The 21,816-nt window shown below is 43.1% G+C and overlaps 1 protein-coding gene across 1 annotated transcript in view; it reads right to left on the bottom strand.

Annotated features, from left to right (window-relative positions):
* The window catches only part of LOC311238450 (cadherin-6-like), an 82,002-nt gene that overhangs the window by 25,046 nt on the left and 35,140 nt on the right, over window positions 1–21,816 (bottom strand). The window contains 2 exon segments of the mRNA XM_084326517.1: window positions 3,034–3,203; window positions 6,610–6,733. Of these exon segments, the coding sequence (XP_084182643.1) occupies window positions 3,034–3,203; window positions 6,610–6,733 (294 nt within the window).

Raw genomic sequence — 21,816 nt, 5'->3', positions numbered from 1 at the left:
CAATATGAGTGTGGTAAAATCTTCATGGTTAATAGAAATGTATTGTTAAAGCATTGCCAATCAAATACTAATTCATGTTCAGGAGTTTGGTAGAGGACTTGCTTCACTGGCCAGGAGATTAACCAAGGTCTCCCAATTATGTGAGCTTGCCTCTTAAACTTTCCTGGAAAGGGGTGGGGGGTTGTGTGGAGGGTGTACAGGTAAAACAAAGAATAGGGTGTGAGGGGAGAGGAACGGGAGGATACGGGGGGAGGAGGGGAGGTGTGAACAGAGGCCTCTGAGGAAGATCCATGTACTGTATATCTGTATATAGATTGGTGCACGTGTGTATCTGGCTAGGTCGCCGTGACAACATCAGGGACTTTTTATGTCTATGACAGCACGCCACGTGCCAGGCAACAGTAGAATACTTTGCCTGTACCGTGCATCAGGGCAACTCTTGTGTGCCGTGTGTGTGTGTGTGTGTGTGTGTGTGTGTGTGTGTGTGTGTGTGTGTGTGTGTGTGTGTGTGTGTGTGTGTATGTGTGTGTGTGAGAGAGTGTGTGTGTGTGTGTGTGTGTGTGTGTGTGTGTGTGTGTGTGTGTGTGTGTGTGTGTGTGTGTGTGTGTGTGTGTGTGTGTGTGTGTGTGTGTGTGTGTGTGCATCCACCGCCATGAAACACATAGGCCCGCGATCGATTCTTGGCCCGTTCCGCCTGTTTCCCTAAGTCTCCGGGAGAGAGAGGAGAACGGAGATTAGCCATTCAGAGACAGAGGGAGTCGGTAACGGCCGGGTAGATGCTGATGAATGATTTCACCTGGTTTTGTGATGACTAAAAACAACAACAACAACAGCAGCGCGTTGTGACCATCTCTGTGATTCCAGGCAAAAAGCCAATTCCTCTTTTTGATCACAGCAGCAGTGTTCAAGCCCACATCTCCTCGTTCCGCACAGGCGCTCCGAGCACCGAGTCTAGCGGGACCGCGCGTGCGTCTCTAGGCACCGGCTCCGCGTCTATCCACTAGCTTCACAGAGTGAGGAGGTTGCGTTTCCTTATTCAAGTGATTTATGCATCAGACTGGGCATCAGATCCCCATCTTTCGGCTTCACAGAACATAAGGACGTTTTCTTTTTTAGCAATTTTCCTTCAGCCAGAAATGGAACGCTGGAATAGCCTGAAATAATGTAATTATAACCCTCAACAGGCAGCGGTATAGAACAGATGATATACAACAAGGTGTGCGGCTAACTGTGAAGGTACCTGCGGTATACGTGTTTGTAATATATACACCTGTGTATACTGTATAATTTACTTACTAATAGTATATATTTAGATACTAGTGTTTATTGTAACCCTATTTATTGTAATAAATAATATAATATGACTGATAGGGATACAGACCCTCATCTGCACCTTGGATCGCACTTGATCATATGCGTATATTCTTGCGAATTTACGAATGCGAGTTAATTATATTGTTTACATTGCCTATTTTTACTTTTATACTGCACTATAATTGTATTGCCTGCATTTATGTCTTCTACTATTACCATACCTATAGCTGTACCTCCCCTCCCGCCTCCCCCATGCTGCTATGATGCCTGAATTTCCCTAAGGGGATCAATAAAGGAATATCTTATCTTATCTCCTATCCTACAGGTGTTCTCTAAAGGAGTGGAGAGAGCAGAGGTCATGCGAGACGCATCTCAAACCTTGCCCTCTTTCCTCCATCCTCCAATCGGGATCGAGAGGAGAGGGGGCGGGTTATGAGATGGGTCCATTATGAACAGAGATGAAGAGGGAAAAACATTTCCTTTCTAATGGAACAGTGTGCGCCTACTGAAAAAAAGTAAAAAGAAAGATACATAAAAATACACACGACCCTGACCAAAGCTCTTAGGTCTTTATGCATATTCTGCAAAGGCAACCTTTCAGATGAGGTGGGAGGCCACCGCGACACTGGACAGACATACATAATGGATCCACTGTTTGATATTCACCCGTACAGGAGTGAAGATGTGGTGGGCGCTACGGTTCGGCGCGGTGCCCGTAATTACGCCATTTACCTTTAACGAATACATGTATAAACTTAGATGAAAAATAGGAGGGGGCGGGCCCACACGGTAAAAGATGTGACGGCGCCAGTAAATTCTCCGACTGCACAACTTCACCGGTGTGACCAATGGGGGAGTTTACAGTCTGGAGCCCGGCCAAGCGCAGTTACAGTGCGGAATTGAGGACGTTGGCCTTTATGGAGTGAAAGGCAGCGAAGTCGAGACTTAATAGCAGGAGATTCTTTATAGAAAAAAGAGAGAGAGGAAGAGCCAGCGAGAAGAGAAAAAAATAAATAAAAAGAAATCCGGAGAACGTACTTTCTCGGCTTAATAGGGATTACTGGCCTGATCTGATGCACTCTCTAGGACCCTTAGCTCTGTCATATGGCTCTACATTTAATTATTCCCTGCCTTCAAGAGGCCATCTCAGCTCCACAAAACCTTCCCCGCAATAATCCAAATTCATTTTGAAATCGACACCAGATGGAGGTGGAGGGGGGGGGGGGGCGGGGGGCGTTCAGTCTGTTTGGCAAATGCCCGTATTGACAAGATTTAGTAGTTAATTTTTTTGTACCATGAGTTGGCATGGCTTGTATTTGTTTTGTGTGTGTGTGTGTGTGTGTGTGTGTGTGTGTGTGTGTGTGTGTGTGTGTGTGTGGTGTGTGTGTGTGTGTGTGTGTTCGTGTGGGCGCGTGTGTGTATGTGTGTGTGTGTGTTCGTGTGTGTGTGTGTGTGTGTTCGTGTGGGCGCGTGGTGTAGTGTGTGTGTGTGTGTGTGTTCGTGTGGGCGTGTGTGTGTGTGTGTTCGTGTGGGCGCGCGTGTGTGTATGTAGGCACTGATGAAGGCCGGACGTCGAAAAAGTTTTGTGCGTATTAAAACAAACGATATTCCTTGAGTGCGGTCCCTACCCTTTTTTCTACTTGTGACTTACTATTTTTGGACTACGCACCTGTCTGAGCACAGTGGTCACCCTTTCTACTCCCTGTGTACGCAGGCTACTCACTCTTGTGAAGTGCGGCGGGTTGTCGTTAACGTCCGAGAGGGTGATGCTGACCGTGGTGGTCCCTGAGAGACCTCCCATCTGTCCCGCCATGTCTTTAGCCTGAATCACCACCTGGTAGTTCTCCTTCACCTCCCGGTCCATCCCAGGTAGGGCCGTCTTGATCACGCTGAGTAAAAAAAGAAATGTTTTATTAAAATAAAAACAATGTCAAAATATTGAGGTTAGCTTTCATTTTCCGAGTGTGTTATCATTGCACTCCAAAATCACGTTCCCTCAATGTTCCCTCAGTGTTCGTCACTTAGAGACGCTCTGTGTCTTTTTTCAAAGTGTCGTACGGTTCCCTACACTTCCCCGCGTTTGATCTCTAGCTTGGAGTTGGGACAGAGACTGAGTGAAGCGATAATTGGCTGCGTATTCAAAAGGTGAGCTGTATCTCCTGTCAGAGACCGCCTCCACTTCTGTCTCGCGGCTTACGGCTTTACACTTGAGCATCGCAAGAGAGAGAGAGAGGGAGAGAGAGATAGAGAGAGAGAAAGAGATAGAGAGAGAGAGAGAGAGAGAGAGAGAGAGAGAGAGAGAGAGAGAGAAAGAGAGAGAGAGATAGAGAGAGAGAGAGAGACTCATGGCAGAATACTGGTGTAGCATGGAGAGTGGAGAGTTAGACAATGATACAGAGAGGGAGAGCGAGAGGGAGGTAGACAGAGAGAGAGTTGAAAGAGAGATGAGAGAGAGAGACTCTTATGTCTCGGGGCAGAATACTGGTATATCAGAAGGAAGAAATGAAATAAATTGCTTTGACAAAGTTTGCCACTAGAAAAATACTTGTTGAATACCAAACAATAAGGAAGCTAGAGAGGGTTGACATGGCGCACGCACACAGGCTGTGCTGAAATGCGAGGGTAAGCTCCTTTATTTTCAGACAGGAAGAATACACCACTCTCCGTTCCGGACGATTCACCTTCTCACGAGGACTCCCGTCGGAGAGGACAGCCGTTCACACATGCAGGGACCAGACAACGGCGAGAGCAGATTGTAAATACTAACGGTGGTGTGGTAGAAACTGCCCCCCCCCCCACTAATCGATACCGTTCTACCTTGAATACCTTTCCCACCCATATCCTACCTACCTAACTACCTTCCTGTCTCACCCCCCCTACTTCTAGTCACCCTTCCCACCCTCATTTGTCTTCCACGCCCCCTGTCTCATCCTCCTATCTAAATCACCCCCTCCCACCTGGTTACCCACCACCCTTTCCTGTCATCATGTATAAATATCGTCGTACACAGTGATTCTGGGAGCTAATTTCGGGATCCCCCCGGCCAGGGACCCGTTGGGTCTTCTTAAGCCAATCTCCTGCTTTTGACCTAATAAAACAACAAACTACTTGACCAGTGAATTATTGCCTCCGACATCCACAACAGTGGTCACTAGGCACTAGCTGAAAGGATCCAATACAGGTGATCAAGTGGGGGGATTTATCATAGTAAATGGACTGCATTTATATAGTGCTTCTATCCAAAGGGCCAACGTATGCCTCACCTTCACCCATTAATATGCACACACCGAAGGCATAGGCAGTACCCTAGTTGAGGGGGGATGAGGGGGGATGGCATCCCCCCTGAAATAAAAACTGTCAATATCATCCCCCTTCTAAAACGGCCATCCCCCCTTCCCATCCCTTCCATCAAAGTATCAGAATGTTTATAGAAATTCCCGCGGGCCATCCTCTCCTCAGTCACGAGAGCACTCGCAAATATGCTGCGCATATCACTGTCAAACGGTGCGCGTCTCGTGCCACTGTCGGTCGCTTGATTGACAGTGGCACAGTGGCACGAGACCACTGCACAAGACCCCGCGAAAATATTAGAATGTTTCATAAAAATTCCCGCGGTACTGGCCATACTGTCAATGCGTGTCTTGTGACAGCTGTCGGTGGCTTAGCGCAGCCAGTTACGGTCATCAATATCGTAATGGCCAAACGACCAGGAGGACAGCGCGATCTAAGGGACATATTTAAAAAGGCTAAATAGAATATAACTGGTACGTCAAGTGCACGATCATTACTTTAGTTATCAAAGGTGGAATCTCTAGACATAAGCAATTAATGAGTTTAAAGCTAAGCTATGTTTTTCTCTCTTGTTAGAAGAGAGATCACTTCATCAGTTAGATTTGATTTTATCTTTATTTATCGCAAACATTTTCAACCATAAACACACACATTTGTAATAACAAAAAAATATATAAAACGAAATCAAATACAAATAAAATTAAATATATTATCTTCCTATGGAAGCAATAATCAACATAGCTCAAGACAAATGGTTTTGTTCGAGAAGGGAGAGAAAGAAGCAAAGCTTATCTGGTCCTGCCCCTTCCTTACAATATCATATTATCATGTAATAAGTTATCTGTCAATAGTTAACTAACGTAGCTAGCTAAACCATGAGGACTTGGATGACTTTAACCAGGCTAGCATTTGTGTCAGCTAGTCATCAGAAAAATATGAATTGTCCCCCCCAATAATATGTGCTATCAAGAGTAGTGTGTCTACTCCCACTCTGTAATTCTAGTTTCGAAATACTCCTAAATTCAAATCATTAAAATGTTCTACCGGGGGACGATGCCCGCCCCCGGACCTCCCTACTCTGCGTCTTGAGATCTGCAGCCCTGACCATCCCCCCTGTTTTTTTTTCACAACTCGAGTACTGGGCATAGGCATATACGCAAGGTGCCAACCTGCTCATCAGGAGCAGTAAGTGTCTTGCTCAAGGATATCAACATTCTGCTGGTATATTACACATATATTGTCATTGTGTATACAAGTTGTGAATGCAGCCTTCCTCTCTCTCATTCTTCCTCTGTCTTTCTCCGCTCTGTACCTTTTCTTATTGGTAAACGTCACACACATTCATACAAACACACACATACACGCACACACACACACACACACACACACACACACACACACACACACACACACGCACTAAGGAAGAGCGAGAGACAAATCCTGCTTATAATATGATGTCCAGGCATGTCTTTGTGTAAGAGGGGATGTCAGCTTACATACCACATCTGGGATAAACCACCACTAATCCTGCTGCTAATCTGCAAATGGCTTTTTTTTTTTGTCATTTCCCTTTTGTTTAAGCAAAAAAAAGAGACACAAGCAGGATGCGTTCCAAAGCGCACATTCATGATTAAAACTGTTGACTTTTTTTTTTATGGCTGGTGACGTCAATAACTCACTCACTCACTCACGGTGAGCAGCTCGGCCCCATAGTGTGTCCGTGTTATTTTAGCTGCCTTGCTACATTATCTACTACCAAATCCTGATCTGCTGGTCCCCCCACCCGTACACACACACAGAATGTCTATGGTAAAACCACCAGAATACTACAGTAGAAATACCTTGGTGCATCACTACGGCATGCCTGTGGTAAATCTATAGTGCGTACGAAACAAACCAAAAACACAGGAATACTGTGAATCACTGTAGCATGTCCGTGGTGAACCTGTGGTAAACAGGGTGGGCAGGATTTTTTTTTACTATAGTTCATTTCCTATACTATACTGACCAGACTCGGGATCCACAGAGAAGTACGGCTGTCCCTCCAGGATGCTGTACACCACCCTGGCACTGTTCCCATACGTAGAGTCGTCCGCGTCCGTGGCAGTCACCTGAATGACAGAGGTGCCTGGAAGGGTGGGGGTGGGGGTGGGGGGGGGGGGGGGGGGGGGTACACATGACATGCAATTAGATCAACCCTTCAATAGCACTGAAAATTGTCAGCTAGGTAATTGGTTTAAGTTGATGCACCTTCTCTGACGAGGTGTCATCAGATCGGCTTCTACAGTAATTACACTCATGCAAAATTGTGCAATCTTCTCTGTCTAGTTCCATTATCTAAGCTGCTATTTCTGCCTCGGGCCACTCATAGCCTTATACGTGAGTGATTTTCGCAGGTGATCGATAAGTCCTAATGTATTGTTTTGCTCTTCTAAGTACTATATCTCTCCGAAATGTAGTAGTAGTAGCGACGGCACTGATATCGTCTCTTTTCTTTGCAATCGCAAGCCCCAAGAAACCTATTAGTGTATCATCCGCAGATCTGGAGGGTCTAGCGAGGGTAATATCTGATGGCGCAGGGAATGACTGTGATCTATTTTCTCTTTCAGTGAGAGGCCGAGGCCCTATCTCGGCAGGAACAAAGGGGCACCGTTCGCCAAGCACTGCAGTACCTCCCAAACGGTGCCTCCCAGGGCCAAGTATTGCCTCATTACATGCAGAAGGAAATTAATTGAGTAGAAATATTTAATGGCAAAGTAGTATAAATATAGAATTGTGGCGTATAACGGGGATAATGACCCCATGAAACGTTAGCTAATTCGGTGTAAAGATGAGATCTGCCAGGATGTTCCTTTTTTGCCTTCTTTGAGCCATATTTTAGCCTTCTTTTAGCAGTATTTTTGCTGTATTTTTGTCTTCTTTTAGCAGCCTTTTAGCCTTCTTTTAGCCTTCTTTTAGCCTTCCTTTAGCTGTCTTTTAGCTTTCTTTTATCCTTCTTGTAGCCTTCTTTTAGCCGTCTTGCTTTTGCAGCACATGACACAAGTGTCAATTTAGGAGGATTCCTGAGCAAGTTCACCCAACCTTGATCACTAAAACCTGCTACTACGGAATTACACTTCAAGATGCTTTTCTGACTTGACAAGCTCTAAGTTCCAGAAGGTATCACTGTTCCACATCGCACATCTCATTGCCGACTTTAATCCTTTCTGTAATACTGTGACAATGCATGTTGTTGTTGTTGTTGTTGCTGTTGTTGTTGTTGTTGTTGTTGTTGTTGTTGTTGTTGTTGCTGCTGTTGTTGTTGTTGTTGTTATTGACTGACTCAGAAGAATGCGGATACCATAATGAGAGACTATAGCGGAAAAAGAACCTATGTCTCCATCACATTTAAAGGAGTGGTGGCTCGACGCAGTCACTCGTGAACAAACACTGTGCCAACTGGTGACATCACACCTGGGTTGTTGCCATGGGCACCCGTGCTGCCTTTAGATAAGTGCAGGTCTCTCTCTCGGGGTTGCTGAACCGAGTGACAACTCTGTCACATGTCTGGCCAGGAGATCCAACATCCTCCCGTCCACAAAAACAACAGCATGGGGAGCTGAGAACGCTCTATAAGGTGGTCCTGTGTATTCATACCAGTATTGATTATGATGCTTGGTAGGTTGTTTATCTGTATTGCAAGAGCACAGTGTGTACTTTTTGGACTAAGAATAATAGCCCCGGAGTACACACTGTGGTTAAGAATTGATTTTGTGTAACGTTGGTTAAATGTGGAGTGACATGAACAAATGGTAATTTGCAGAAACAACAAACGGTGCTGTCTCATTACTTGGCGCTGTAGAGACGGAATCCAAAATTACTCACGGTGCTGACAGAGTTGACAATGCCAGTAATTAAATTAACTGCTGTTTAAATAAGGTACTGTATTTAAAAGATTATCTACAGCAGCGCTGTAACTGTTGGAAATAATTATTTACCTTGTTTATTTATTACCCCCCCCCCCCCATAATACGGCATAATCATTCTCATTTAATTAGTCGAGCCCTCCCCGTATTATGTAGGCTTCATTATTATGATTGATAAGTCCCATTGATCTGGTAAGACTGGCGTTTATAACGTTTCTATCCTGTTTGAACTATAAGCCCTTTAATCCAGCCCACCATGACACACACATTAAGCACACGCATGCACACACACACACAATAATCCATCATCAACACTGAACCAAATCTCCCTTCCATTGCGTAATTCTTTGATCAATGTCCCTTTTATGCACTTGATTCTGTGCTTATGACATATATGTGCACTGGTTCTACTGCTTTCACTGGCGTGACTCAGGAGGCGGAGCCGTCGTCTGGTAATCGGAAGGTTCCCCCGATGAGCATGTCGGCACCTTGCGTGGGCGCCTCCGCCTTCAGCGCGTGAAGAATGGGTGAACGTGAGGTATACGCTGTGTTAAACAGGAACAATGGGGCCATTGTTTCAAGCGGGAGTGGTTTCACAATTTGAAAGCTCATGATATTGATGTTATTTAAATACAATTTGAACTTGGCCCATTTCATGACAATCGTGTTATGGTGAGGGGGGGGGGGGGGGGGGGCTCAAAAAGTGTTAGTCTGCAAAGTATTGTTCTGAAAAGTGTTGTTCTGCAAAGTGTTGTTCTGCAAAGTGTTGTTCTGAAAAGTGTTGTTCTGCAAAGTGTTAGTCTGCCAAAGATTAGAACCACTATAACACTTTTCAGTCGTTCAGAGCATGTGCGCGGAGTTGAGCGAAAGGAAACGTCCGCTCACAGACTCCCACTCTCCATCCTCACTGCCACTCTTTTTGACGAGGAACACGACGGTGGTCTTAGTTTTCCGATATGCCCCCGGGAAACACCGGGGCCAAAAAACATCCGATTGGTTATTGACACAGGGAGCTGTTTTTTCTGAAACTGCTTAGGCTACTTGTACAGGCCTACTGATTAGCAGGCTTCGTGCACGGGGATTAGGGCTGGGCGATATGACGATATTATATAAATATCGGGTACAGTTCATTAACGATACACTTTTTAAACGTATCGTGGATATCGTGATGTTTTGCCCAAGAGGCTTGTGTCGCGTCAATCTGGTCCACACGTTGACACTTTTGAACAGCGCCGCCCCACACACACACTACTGCATCAAAAGTTACTACTTATGATAACAAAGGCATTCGTTTTGTGGCATTAACGTTATATAGTTACACTTTCAATAACATCAGCGTATTTACATAGCAACGACCGAGGTCGACCTAGATATAGCAAGCATTAGCCGTTCATATCTCAGCCCGTGCTGACTCCGTTGTGCCCATTCTGCGGTCTGTTAATAACGTTTTCAATCAGACAGATGTATGGAAAGGCTTTTATTATAACATCCGTTGCAGTAAAATCATTATGCCTCCAGTCGTTTAGTCATTCTGCGGAGCTAAAAGCTAAACGTCGGCCACGGCGAGCTACCGCTGCCATTGTTGTTGTCATTGAGCTCTCCAATGGCGGAAGTAAAAAATGAATATGCGCTTGCCGATTGGTGCTAAGAACAGCAGGGCGGGTGCAAGCGATGTGACGTAATTGGCAGACGCGACTGTCAATCAAAATTATTCTGTTTGCCGTCTGAATGAATGAAAACGTTATTAACAGATTGCAGCATGGGTACAATACAGTACAGCTCAATACAACAACAGTCAACAGTGGACTGGAGGATGCAGACCAGAGAAAGACTTTCGTCTTGTTTACATCAGGGTCCCCCATTTTCAATTAATAATATTTCATATCTAAATCATATAATATCTCATTGCTAAATATATGCAATATATAATCTAATAATCCAATAATCTAAATCTAATATATAATATAAAAATGCTAAATGCATGGGTATTTTATTTTGTCTTTAATGTTAGCTTGCAAACTCAAATACTGTCTTGGTAAGCCTCATAATGAATTGTTTGGGGAAAAAAAGAAAAACATCGTGATGCGTATCGTGTATCGCCAAAAGGTCAGAAAATATCGTGATATCATATTTAGGCCATATCGCCCAGCCCTAACGGGGATGCAGAGATACTGTTGACTCAACATCCTCAGACAACGTGGGTTGTCTCTCTGTGCTTGCAAATTGCATTACCATCATGTGTTATTTTAAATAATTAGCCATTACGGCTAATGCTAACAACTAAATTGTTTGCATTAAACCAATCAATCAGTTTTGAATGATTATCGTTAGCTGGCTCCGTGCCTTGTCACCAGATGATGCTCATAGCATGTTCACCTCTTCAGATGTGTCTCCAGAAGAACTCTAACACAGTGTCTCAGTCCAGGATGCACAATCTCACGTGGGCTAATTCAAGGCTGATTAGCCTGTTTGCATTATCAGTCATCAATATTTTTGGGAGCATCATTAGCCGGCTTTCTATCGCCAGCTTCATTCACTTATCATGTTTGCCTTGAGGGAACTGTATCCTAACGAACCTACTAACTAATCGTTATCATGCTTTCTTTTACAGCAATTTGTGAAAATGGATATCCAGTATATGGAATTGCCTAATTTACCAGCACTACTGGCACAGACCTTCACCTTGGCCACCAGGGTACAGTGTTTTGGTCGTGGCTACATACAGGAGGATTCAGAGTTGGTAGCCATTATTAATTCAACCTGAATTATTGTGCAGCAGCGCTTTTGGAAGCAGAGGCCAATTCAACTAAATTCATAGCATTATTGCTGTTCAATTGGCTATTTCATAACCAACGTTAAATCATGCATTGATTACATGTCGCCTTCTCTTATAGGCACATTTGATTCATGCAACCTGTTTTCAGATTGTCATCAGAAGAACCAAGAACTACAATACGATGTATATTGCTATTCAAGGTTTGCTACGCGGTGTGGCTGGCTTGTATTCCTGTGCTTTATTGTTCTTATTCATATTATTATTTTAACTCTATTTGTATAAATTATACATATACAGACCAATTGGTTCTATTATCCATCCTTCTATCATCCATAGCAACACCATATATCACCGACACCCTGATGGGGGATCCACTTTGAATTGCCCATCTGAGGTTTCTCCCATTTTGTTCCTACTGTAGGTTACAGGGAGTTGTTCCTTATCTTCATTGGGGAAAGTCTGGAGGTGTTACAAAATCGTGGCTTTTATTGTGGATCTATTGTGATGTTACTTCTGTGAAACCTGTCGAGGCAACTTGTGATTTTGGGCCGTCATGGGACTTGACTGGGGAGCTCCAGATTCATGCATCAACCTTCCGCCTTGTCTCAAGTGCATTACAAACAGGTCCCCTTGGCATTATCACCTGTGTGTCATGGACTTGAGACCTTATGCACAGCCTTTTACATGGGCTTTTATCTAGTCTTTCAATCTGCATTTTCAGGTGGATCATTATCAGTAATTAATCTATACCACATGCCTTCCCATTAGGGTTAATTCGAGGGCTGATTGCACAAGTTCTCAGGTTGCTTTATCAATAATAAAACCTGGCTGTAACTGTTGTAATCAAATTGATCAGATTTAAATTGATCATGTTTAAATGTTATTTAAGATAAGATACGATATTCCTTTATTGATCCCCTTGGGGAAATTCATTTATGACAATCCTTCTATAATTCATGTTTCACTCCCTTCAAAATGTATTTGTCTAGTTACATTACATAACCTACATGGATACTGTAGGTTACATTATAGCAGATACCTTTTTATAGGCTACCTGACATGGTTCATGTGAACATTCTTATTTTTCCACATTAATTGGATGTGACATGGTGTATTCTATCATATCATGGAATATGGAATTTGTGTGAATCTAATCAGACCTGATTTTCTTCAGCTTGGTTGTTCAGACCTCAAACTGCAGTTCAACTGGGCTAACAATTACTTTCTGCCTTTTTTAAATATCCTGTAGGCCACGTTGCAGTCGCCAAACTCACAATATCACGCTGTGTTCTCTAATGATTTGTTTTGAGTTACTTGCAGGTGGTTTAGGCACTGGTTCACTAGGGAGAATGGAGACACTTTTCAGTTGCATCTATCTTCTTTGTATAATTGTAATCACCAAGAGGCTGCCTTGGTGTGGGAGGTACATATTGTGTTGGAGGTACTTATCCTGCATGTCTGGTCAGTTTTACCACAATCATAATCTAAATAGCAGATCCTGTTTTTGTTGAAATGCTTGGCCATCCATCGGCCAAGCTAGCTGTCCTCCATCCCCCAGCGCGTCACAAACAGAAACAAATCTTTTTGTCATAGCTATAATGTAAAATTGCATTCAGTTACTGTTGCTGTTTAAATTATTGGCCCTCCATCAGGGGCCTCCGTCCCCCAGCTTGTCGCAAACCAGTTCATTTGGCATTCGCTCTCTCATTCATGTTAGTTTCATTTCATTTTAATTGGCTCTCATCAGCTTGCATGTCGTTGCTCTCTTACTAATCATTCTCTAACATTTGTAGCCTATAGGCTATTTAATTTTTTTGGAGGGTTGGGTGGGGGGTGGGTCATCTAGCTATTGCCATTCTCTGTTTTATTTTCCTCACCCCTCGAATGGTTGCCTATTTTATTGTCTGGAGTGTTCTCCCAAATATATTCATGTTTTTATGCATGCGTTATTCAATGAATAGCTTAGTGACCTATTGCTGGCCCTTCACTCAACCATTCAATGGCACTGGTCTTTCATGGCCATCTGCATGTCGGATATCTGGGTTCATATTCAACCTGTTTATATCCCTGACACTGCATGTCTATATTAATAAGAATTGTGTTGGCAACTTGGCATGCATTTATTATTATGCTTGGATGTTCGTGTGAGTAAAGTATGAGTCATCTTACAGGGAATGTTATTTTAAAAACATGTTGTTGAGTTAATTGTTTCTCATTCTCATTCAATCGCAAAAGGCCATATAGGCCATTTATCTGCAAAAGGCCATTTATCTGCTCATTCAGATATGTTTAACCTTATTTACTTCATTAATTCAGGCATATCGCTGCTGGTGGTGGTGTTTCTCAAATCACCTCCTGTTGCAGGATGCAGTTGATCCTGGTCTTCTTGCAGTGATTCAATCTTCTGCCTCCCATTGTTCTAGTTCCAGTCTTCCAAGCGTCCCAATCATTGTTAACTTATGTCATTTTTGGCTCCTCATTTTATTTCAGTATTATACAACGTATTGCTGGTATCCATTTCTTAATTGGGCTCCCTTCCCAGCTTCACCTTTTATGGCCGGTTTTACAGTATTGTGTCATCCATTGCTGGCTACGGTTATTGTACAATTATGCCATCCATCAATGACTTCACTTATGACTAATTTCTTTCACTCCATTGTGTTCTAATGTTATTGCTAAATGCACTTAACCTCGTACCACATTGGTTGCCAACAACGAGATTTCTCGTTATTGACCGCCATGCGTTGGTTGCCAATAACGAGATTTCTCGTTATTTAATCGTTATTTCTTTTAATAGCGATATTCATTCATTTTTCATCCGTCCAGCCTGACGTTATCATTGGGAATGGCTCTGAGCTTGAAAAGGGCAAATACCGCCCCCTATCGTCTCCCGGATGGTAATGCACATCATTGGATTGGATTGAGTGAAAAAGTGCATCAGAGAAAAACTCCGGTCCAGGGTTTCCTCATCTCTGGCAAGCAGTGTCTGTTACCAGATTCACTGGCGAGGCTCGGAGCAGTTTTCGATTATGCGTTTCGGACTATAACGTTGGATCAATAAACGCGATCAATATTTGGAATGGTGATCAGGAATTGGATTAATCTTTTTGCAGAACATCTGATCTGAGGTAAGGAATCTATGTTACCAGTTTTGGGTTAATCAGAGTTGTTTTTCACAGCGTTCGCAACGTGTGTGTGTGTGTGTGTGTGTGTGTGTGTGTGTGTGTGTGTGTGTGTGTGTGTGTGTGTGTGTGTGTGCCTGTGTGTGTGTAGGCGCTGAGCATGGCACGAATAAATTATTTTTCAGCCCGCTTTTGTATCGTGCATAAGAACACAAATACTCTCGATAATCTAGCGTTCATTTGAAAACTATTCATAAATCAGCCGGAAAATGACAACGTGTTTTGTGTAGGCTATTCCAGAAAATGGCTATTTTCGTGGAATCTTTTTTTCTTTCTAGAAATCTCCAAAACTCTACTCGTATTCAAATGGTATAAAACGGAAATGTACTGATGAAACAACAATCTGTTTCGTACATGTTGACTGCAAGCAAGTCATTGATAAGCGATGGGTGTATTAGACACATAGCCATAATTTAAGATATAGTTTAATCACTCGCAAATGTGCTCGTCCTCCCATTGATTAACATGCTGGCATCCAAGCGATAAATCGTCATATCCGGCTGGCAACCAATGTGTTAACATGCAACAGGCAGCAGTGCCCGCCGGCGGAAGAGATGAGAGTCATGGCACTTTGCGAGCGTCTAACGGCTCAGGCATATTTGTTGCCGTTCGAATGACACCTCACTCGACAAAATCCGTATGTCGGTTCTCGATTTACATGACGATATGTCAGGCATGCAACTTTTTACATGCAAGCGTCAGATTACCACCCCGGATGTGGATGAGGAAATGGAGAAATGGAGAGCTTTTTTCTTGGCACACGGTTTAGCCGGATCTTTCTAGAAGAGTCATTTCTGAATGGATTTTTATCAAATTTGGACCTGTACTACATAAGACTTCAGGCTATGTATTTGCAGTGTTTTCCAGCTCATACTTTTTTCTTTTGGGGGGGGGGGGGGGGGGGTTGCAACTACTACAGAAAAACATGTACAACTGGTAGCACTTTATAATAACACCCTGTTATAATACATGTATAAGGTATTTGTAGATAATGAACTAATCATGAACAAACCATTTATATACATTCATAAATGATTATTAAATCATTTATAACTATATTTGTATAACATTTACAGATTAGTTCTACATTATTTATAACTCATTATCAACATTGTTTGTACTTGATTTGTTCATCATTAAATAATGTTGTTTAATGTGTAGTAACACATTTGTAGATGCTGTGAAAAATGGATATGAAAAAACGACTATACTGTATCTCCATTTATTTTTCAATGTTCAACAAATGATTTGTTAAGACATTCATAAAACATCTATAAATCATTTGCAGATGCTATCGTGGGGGCCAATCTGAAGTGAAGCCTATTCATCATTAACAAGTGTCTAATACAGTTAATTATTTGTTTACTTTTTCATCACATGTTACAAATGTTGTAGGCAGCTTTCGGATACACCCTTCTTTGTGTCATCAAACAGTGACAGAATTAGGACTAAAGATAAATGCAATTTTATTAACATATAAAATACATGTGCATGACATAGTGTAACATGGGGGGCACTAGGACCCAGGAGTACCCTGGCCAGGTATTGAAGAGTATCTAGAGAGGAAGTCTCACGCGAGCGAGACTTGACGTCACGTGTGTTGCCGTCTGTTTGAATGGAAGCACAAGTTATCCGTGCTGCTCCTGCCCCACGCTTTTAATAAGGTATGAGGAGGTTAAACACCTTTTTTTGTTGGTAAATCTATTCCATAATTTCCAACCTACAAACAACTCTTATATGTTGTGTAGACGTTTGTGTAGATGTGGTGGCCGCTAACGTTACATTTGTTCCTAATGTGTGCTCAGTGATGATGACACGACACAAATAATTATTACTCTTGTGTGTCGTGTCGTCATCACATACATACTGAGCACTGAGCACACACTAGGAACAAATGTAACGTTAGCGGCCACCACATCTACACGAATGTCTACACAGGCTACAATTTGAGGCCCTTTCTCACTCATTATATTCGTTTCCATTCCATTCCGTTCTAGCCCGTTCCGAGATCTAATGCGAACTTCCCCCCTCCCTCTCCCCCCTCTAGTTTGTGTACACACTGCAGTCTTGGTTCGCTCCGGGTTCTGTTTACGGTTTGCCTTTTGAGCGTTTACGCTTGCCGTAGGCAATGATGTCACGTTCGAAAATGTAAACAGAAAGTGTCTTAACACGATGGCGGAGACTGGATGCTGATATAAAATGAACAAATAACCAATAAATATGAAGTTATATTTGAACCTCTGTTGTCAAGCCTTGTCAATATAACCCACCCCATTTTATCACGAATGGATGGTGTTGTAGAGTCCGCTTTTGAGCGTTTTGCAGGGTTAACGATATCGCTAAGCTAGCGGCTAACGCTAGTTAGCTTAGCCTTTTACTAGTAACATTGCTGCATCGATTATATTGAATGTCATTGATCTACTGGTCGACCACGGCCGGCTGGTTGGGCACCACTGGTCTAATAGAAATAAATTCATTCGAACAAGAAAGTATAGTATACAGCAATGGCTAACGCTAAGCTAACGGCTAACGCTAGTTAGCTTAGCCTGTCCAGCAGCTAACATTATCCCATCGTTCGTGGCAATTATATTACATGTCATTGATCTACTGGTCGACCACGGCCGACTGGTTGGGCACCACTGGTCTAATAGAAATAAATGCATTCAAACAAGAAACGAATGTATAGAAATAGCATGGCAAACAAAAATTGCCAGGCCTAATGCGAGCCAGATGTGCTGTGCTTTGTAACGTGGCTTCATGTTTTCATCCACTGAGCTGTGAGGTTCCACATGCTTGTTTTTGGTTGAGGTCTGAACTCTCAAATTGCCCATAAATATCGTTTCTGTGGGTATTGTCCAGTGTGGTTTTATCTGCCCAAAATTCAAGCAAGCATGACAGTAACGACGTAAAACGAATCAGCGCGGTTCGATCCCAAAAAGGGGTGTGTCCGTCTGAGTGAGAAAACTACCCCCCGTTCCCGGGAGCAGTGATTCGATCCCAATAGGTAAGTGAGAAAGGCCCCTTTAGACTCATCCAGTGGCCACGAAAGTGTTAAGAGGTACACTTAACTCTATTACAAATGGCTTTACTTTCATGTTGTGCTTTATTTTTATTACTGAATTATGAATTTGCATTCCTTGCATGTTGACTACACCTCTTTTCTATCATAGGTCATCTACCGCATTCATTCTACTCTCTGGCATTCTACTCTTCATTATAATAATGGATTTATCTTTTTTTGGGGGGGGTCCTATCATATTACCTTCATGGGGTTCACTACCCATGTGGTATCTTCAAGATGGGAGCCCCATCATCCTATTGGCTTCATGTACTTAATTACCCATGGGGAAGCTGTTGCAGTTAACGTCGAGTCAGAGGTACCTTGAGTTTTTTCCCCTTACTTTGGTTGCTAAGGTCTTTTGTGCAACGGTTTAACTAACTTAAGTGTATAAGACCAAGATAAGGAGAAAACCTTAAATATGTAAGGAAACATTTTGAGGAAACTTTAACCTCTTTAGCCCAAGTGGTCCATCGGCGGACTGCAAATGACATCACGTCATAAATCAATCTCTCAAGACTGTATGACATTAAGTAGTGTTTTTTTTCAAATGTATCCAAGAGTAAAGACCCTACCCATGTCACAACAGCAGTCATAGTGTATATGTTCAGCAATACGTGTTAGTGAGATTTTAGTTTATAATAATTTAGCATATATCTGCCATTTTGAATTAGTGGCGTGTGGCCAGTTGTAGTCATATGAGGAGAGGGCATCCAGAGCTCTCAATGAGCGTAGACATTTAGAAAAACTACCTTTCCCAGACGATTCCAGCTTCCTGCAAGCAAATTACTTCTGTATGATTTTTTTTTATTTCTCTTATTTCTCTGGATTCTCTATCACAAAACGGAATGTTATTGGCATAGATTGGAGCGCAGTTAGTGTATCTACCTTCTGTGAACATTTAGCAACAATCCCTATTACAATCCGATCCAAAATGGCGGAGCCATATCCATTATAAGAATGGAACTGTACATACAGTAGATTTCATTCACGGTTCTTCAGTGCATGCCTGGAGATACTAAATCCAAATTGAACTCTGCCATTTGAAAGAGGAGATTTGGCCCGATCCATAGATGTGCAAGTTGGTTATAATAAGGTAATTTATAGGCGGTTAGGTGGCCGAGCGGAGATTGCGTTCGTCACCAGCCCCGGAGCTGTGAGCTGGATTCGCCTGTTCGAATCCAGCTCACAGCTCCGGGGTTGTCACCAGCTTGGCTGGCCGTCTGCACTGATACAATTGGCTGCATCAGAGGGTGGGAGAAGCTGGCGGGGTGGGTCCGGGTCATTGTAAACAGCGACTCCTACAGTTCGGTCGGGGCGCCTGCTAAGCGCGGATTGGACTTGAGGGGGATAGTGTGGTCCTTCCACACGCTACGCCCTCTCGATGAGAATCCGCGCTGCCAGGTGAAAAGAAGCGGTGATTGGCTGGACGTGTGTCGGAGGAAGCACGTGGTAGCCTCCACTCTCCCAGATGATCTGACTGTGGGGGGTAAGTGCGCAGCGACCAGGAAGGGACTGGGAATTGGCATACGACTAACATTGGGATGGGAGAAAATCGGAGGAAAATGGAGGGGGAAAAAGACCAATAAAAAAAATAATAATAATAAGGTCATTTATAGGCCTGCTATTCTATATTCTATAATAATATTTCGAATTGCATGTGTCCAATGGCAGAATTCAGTACTGTATCTACAAAACATTATGTTTAATCATCTTCCCTTTATTAATTTGTTTATTCTTTGTACACATGATCTCAAGAAGGTGCTGAACGAGCTCAGTGGCAGTTTTTCATGTCTTCAGAAAATATAAATAACGCACATCCTCCGTTTGTTGGTGCTGAGCCAAACTGTAAAAACAGTAATACATAAGAACAACGCGGGGCTCTGGGGACATCTATGGATCTCATGGAATGTATTCCCAGTGTCAGACATATTGTGTCTGTTACTCTGCTTGAGTAAATTGTGATGAAAAAAAGGAGAATATAAATTATGATTTTTCTTTGCATCTTTGACAGTGAATAACACCATGCTAAAAAATTTCCAGACATGAAAAACTATAAGACCAAAGCGGGGCTCGCAACTCACTTGTAGTTCCAAGATGTTTTAATAGACAAAGAAGGCAGTAGATGCGACGTTTCGACCTTACCGGTCTTCCTCAAGCATGCATACAACACTAAATGACATATTTTTATACAGGAAGTGAAATAGATTGAAAAGTCAGCCCCACCTGGTGATCAGGGGCAGTCTTAAGACTTGCATGATTGATACATTTTATACATGATTAAGTAATGTACAAATGTCCTAACCCAGTTGTACAGTAAAGACCAAGTATGGCTTTGTCAGTATTCCAATGTACAGTGCCCCCCCCCTACCCAACCCCCCCCCCCCCCCCCCACCTCCAATGTACAGCCCCACCCAACCCCACCCCACCTACCCAACCTCCTCCAATGTACAGTTTATATGTCAAATGTATATACACTCTTTTTCTGGATTTTTTTGTATCACAAACATTACTGTATTTGCAAATCTGGTATGTCATAAATGTATAGATGTAGCAGTACTGTATGTTGTGTGTGTCATATGATGAATTGAAAATGGGGGACTCTGATGTAAACAAGACGAAAGTCTTTCTCTGGTCTGCATCCCCTTAACAATTGTATGTATTGAGCTGTACTGTACTGTACCCATTCTGCAATCTGTTAATAAACTTTTCAATCAATCAATCAATCAATCAATCAATCAATCAATCAATCAATCAATCAATAACAATTTATCTTTTCATTAGACATTTTTTTAGGAGATTTTTTAATGAGAAATATCTATACTAAACACAGTATTAAGACATAATTTACAGATAGGCAACAGGCAGCAGTGTGTAAGGTACAAGTCCTAGCCACTGAAAACAAAAACAAAAATTAAAAAAATAAAAACAAAGTCTATTGACTGTCTCCCTCTATAAGTTACATTTATAAATAAGGTCTAATGTCAAAGTCCTCATTGAGTCCTGTTGGTGCCATAGTTTTAAGATAATGGATCCACCATACTTCTCTCCTCAGTAGGAGATTATCTATATCTCCCCCTCGTCTTGGAAGATGCACTCTCTCTATTCCAAGGTATCTTAGTGATGAGACATTGTGGTGTGCCTTTTTAAAATGTAAAGCTACTGGGCTTTTTTCATCCTCCAGCAATACGTGTTTTTAAAGCACGTGTTGTCTTACCGACATATGCCTTACCACATGGGCACTTAAGCATATAGATTACATTGGTAGTTGTACATGTTATTTTGCCTCTTATTTTTAGCTCTTTCCCAGTTGTTGGGTGATAGAAAACAGTGCATTTTTCTGTAAAGTGACATTTGGCACACGAACCACAACGTCTGTTTCCATCTGGCAGGTCATCTAAAAATGTTTGTGTTTTTTTAGGAGGGGGGGCGGGGACGCTCTCTCGTTGTCGGAACACAGTGTGAGAAGAGCATTTATGCAGGTGAACACCAAGAAGGCTGCTGGCCCAGATGGTATAACAGGACGCATACTTAAGTCCTGTGCCAACCAGCTAGCCCCGGTGTTCACCGCCATATTTAATCAATCCCTGGCGGAGTCAGTGGTCCCTGTCTGCTTCAAGATGTCTACCATCATCCCTGTACCGAAGAAACCCTCCCCAACATGTCCAAATGACTACAGACCGGTGGCACTCACCTCTGTGGTCATGAAATGTTTCGAGAGGCTGGTCAAGGACCACATTTGTGCCTCCCTCCCCAGTGATATGGACCCTATGCAATTTGCATACAGGACAAACAGGTCCACTGACGACGCGGTCTCCCAGGTACTGCACAGCACCCTCTCTCACCTTGACCATCAGAAGGGGGGCTATGTGAGACTGTTGTTCATTGACTACAGCTCAGCGTTCAACACCATAGTCCCCACCAGACTGGTGGACAAGCTGATCGAGCTGGGTCTGAGCTCCGCCCTGAGCGCCTGGGTACTGGACTTTCTGAGCGAAAGACCCCAGGCGGTCAGGGTGGGGGGTCAGACCTCCAACACCATCACCCTGAGCATCGGGTCCCCCCAGGGCTGTGTTCTGAGCCCCCTGCTGTACTCACTCTACACACACGATTGTGTGGCCAAGTTCAGCTCCAACTCCATAGTGAAGTTCGCAGACGACACAGTGGTGGTGGGGCTGATCTCGGACAACGACGAGAAGGCCTACCGGGAGGAGGTTGAGGTACTGGAACGCTGGTGCCAGGACAACAGCCTGCTCCTGAACATTGGTAAAACCAAGGAGCTGATCGTGG

The sequence above is a fragment of the Notolepis coatsorum genome (genome assembly GCF_963971535.1).
Source record: "Notolepis coatsorum genome assembly, chromosome: 12".
Taxonomy (NCBI): domain Eukaryota; kingdom Metazoa; phylum Chordata; class Actinopteri; order Aulopiformes; family Paralepididae; genus Notolepis; species Notolepis coatsorum.
The sequence above is the reverse complement of the archived record's forward strand: the minus strand, read 5'-3'. Positions and strand labels throughout refer to the sequence as shown.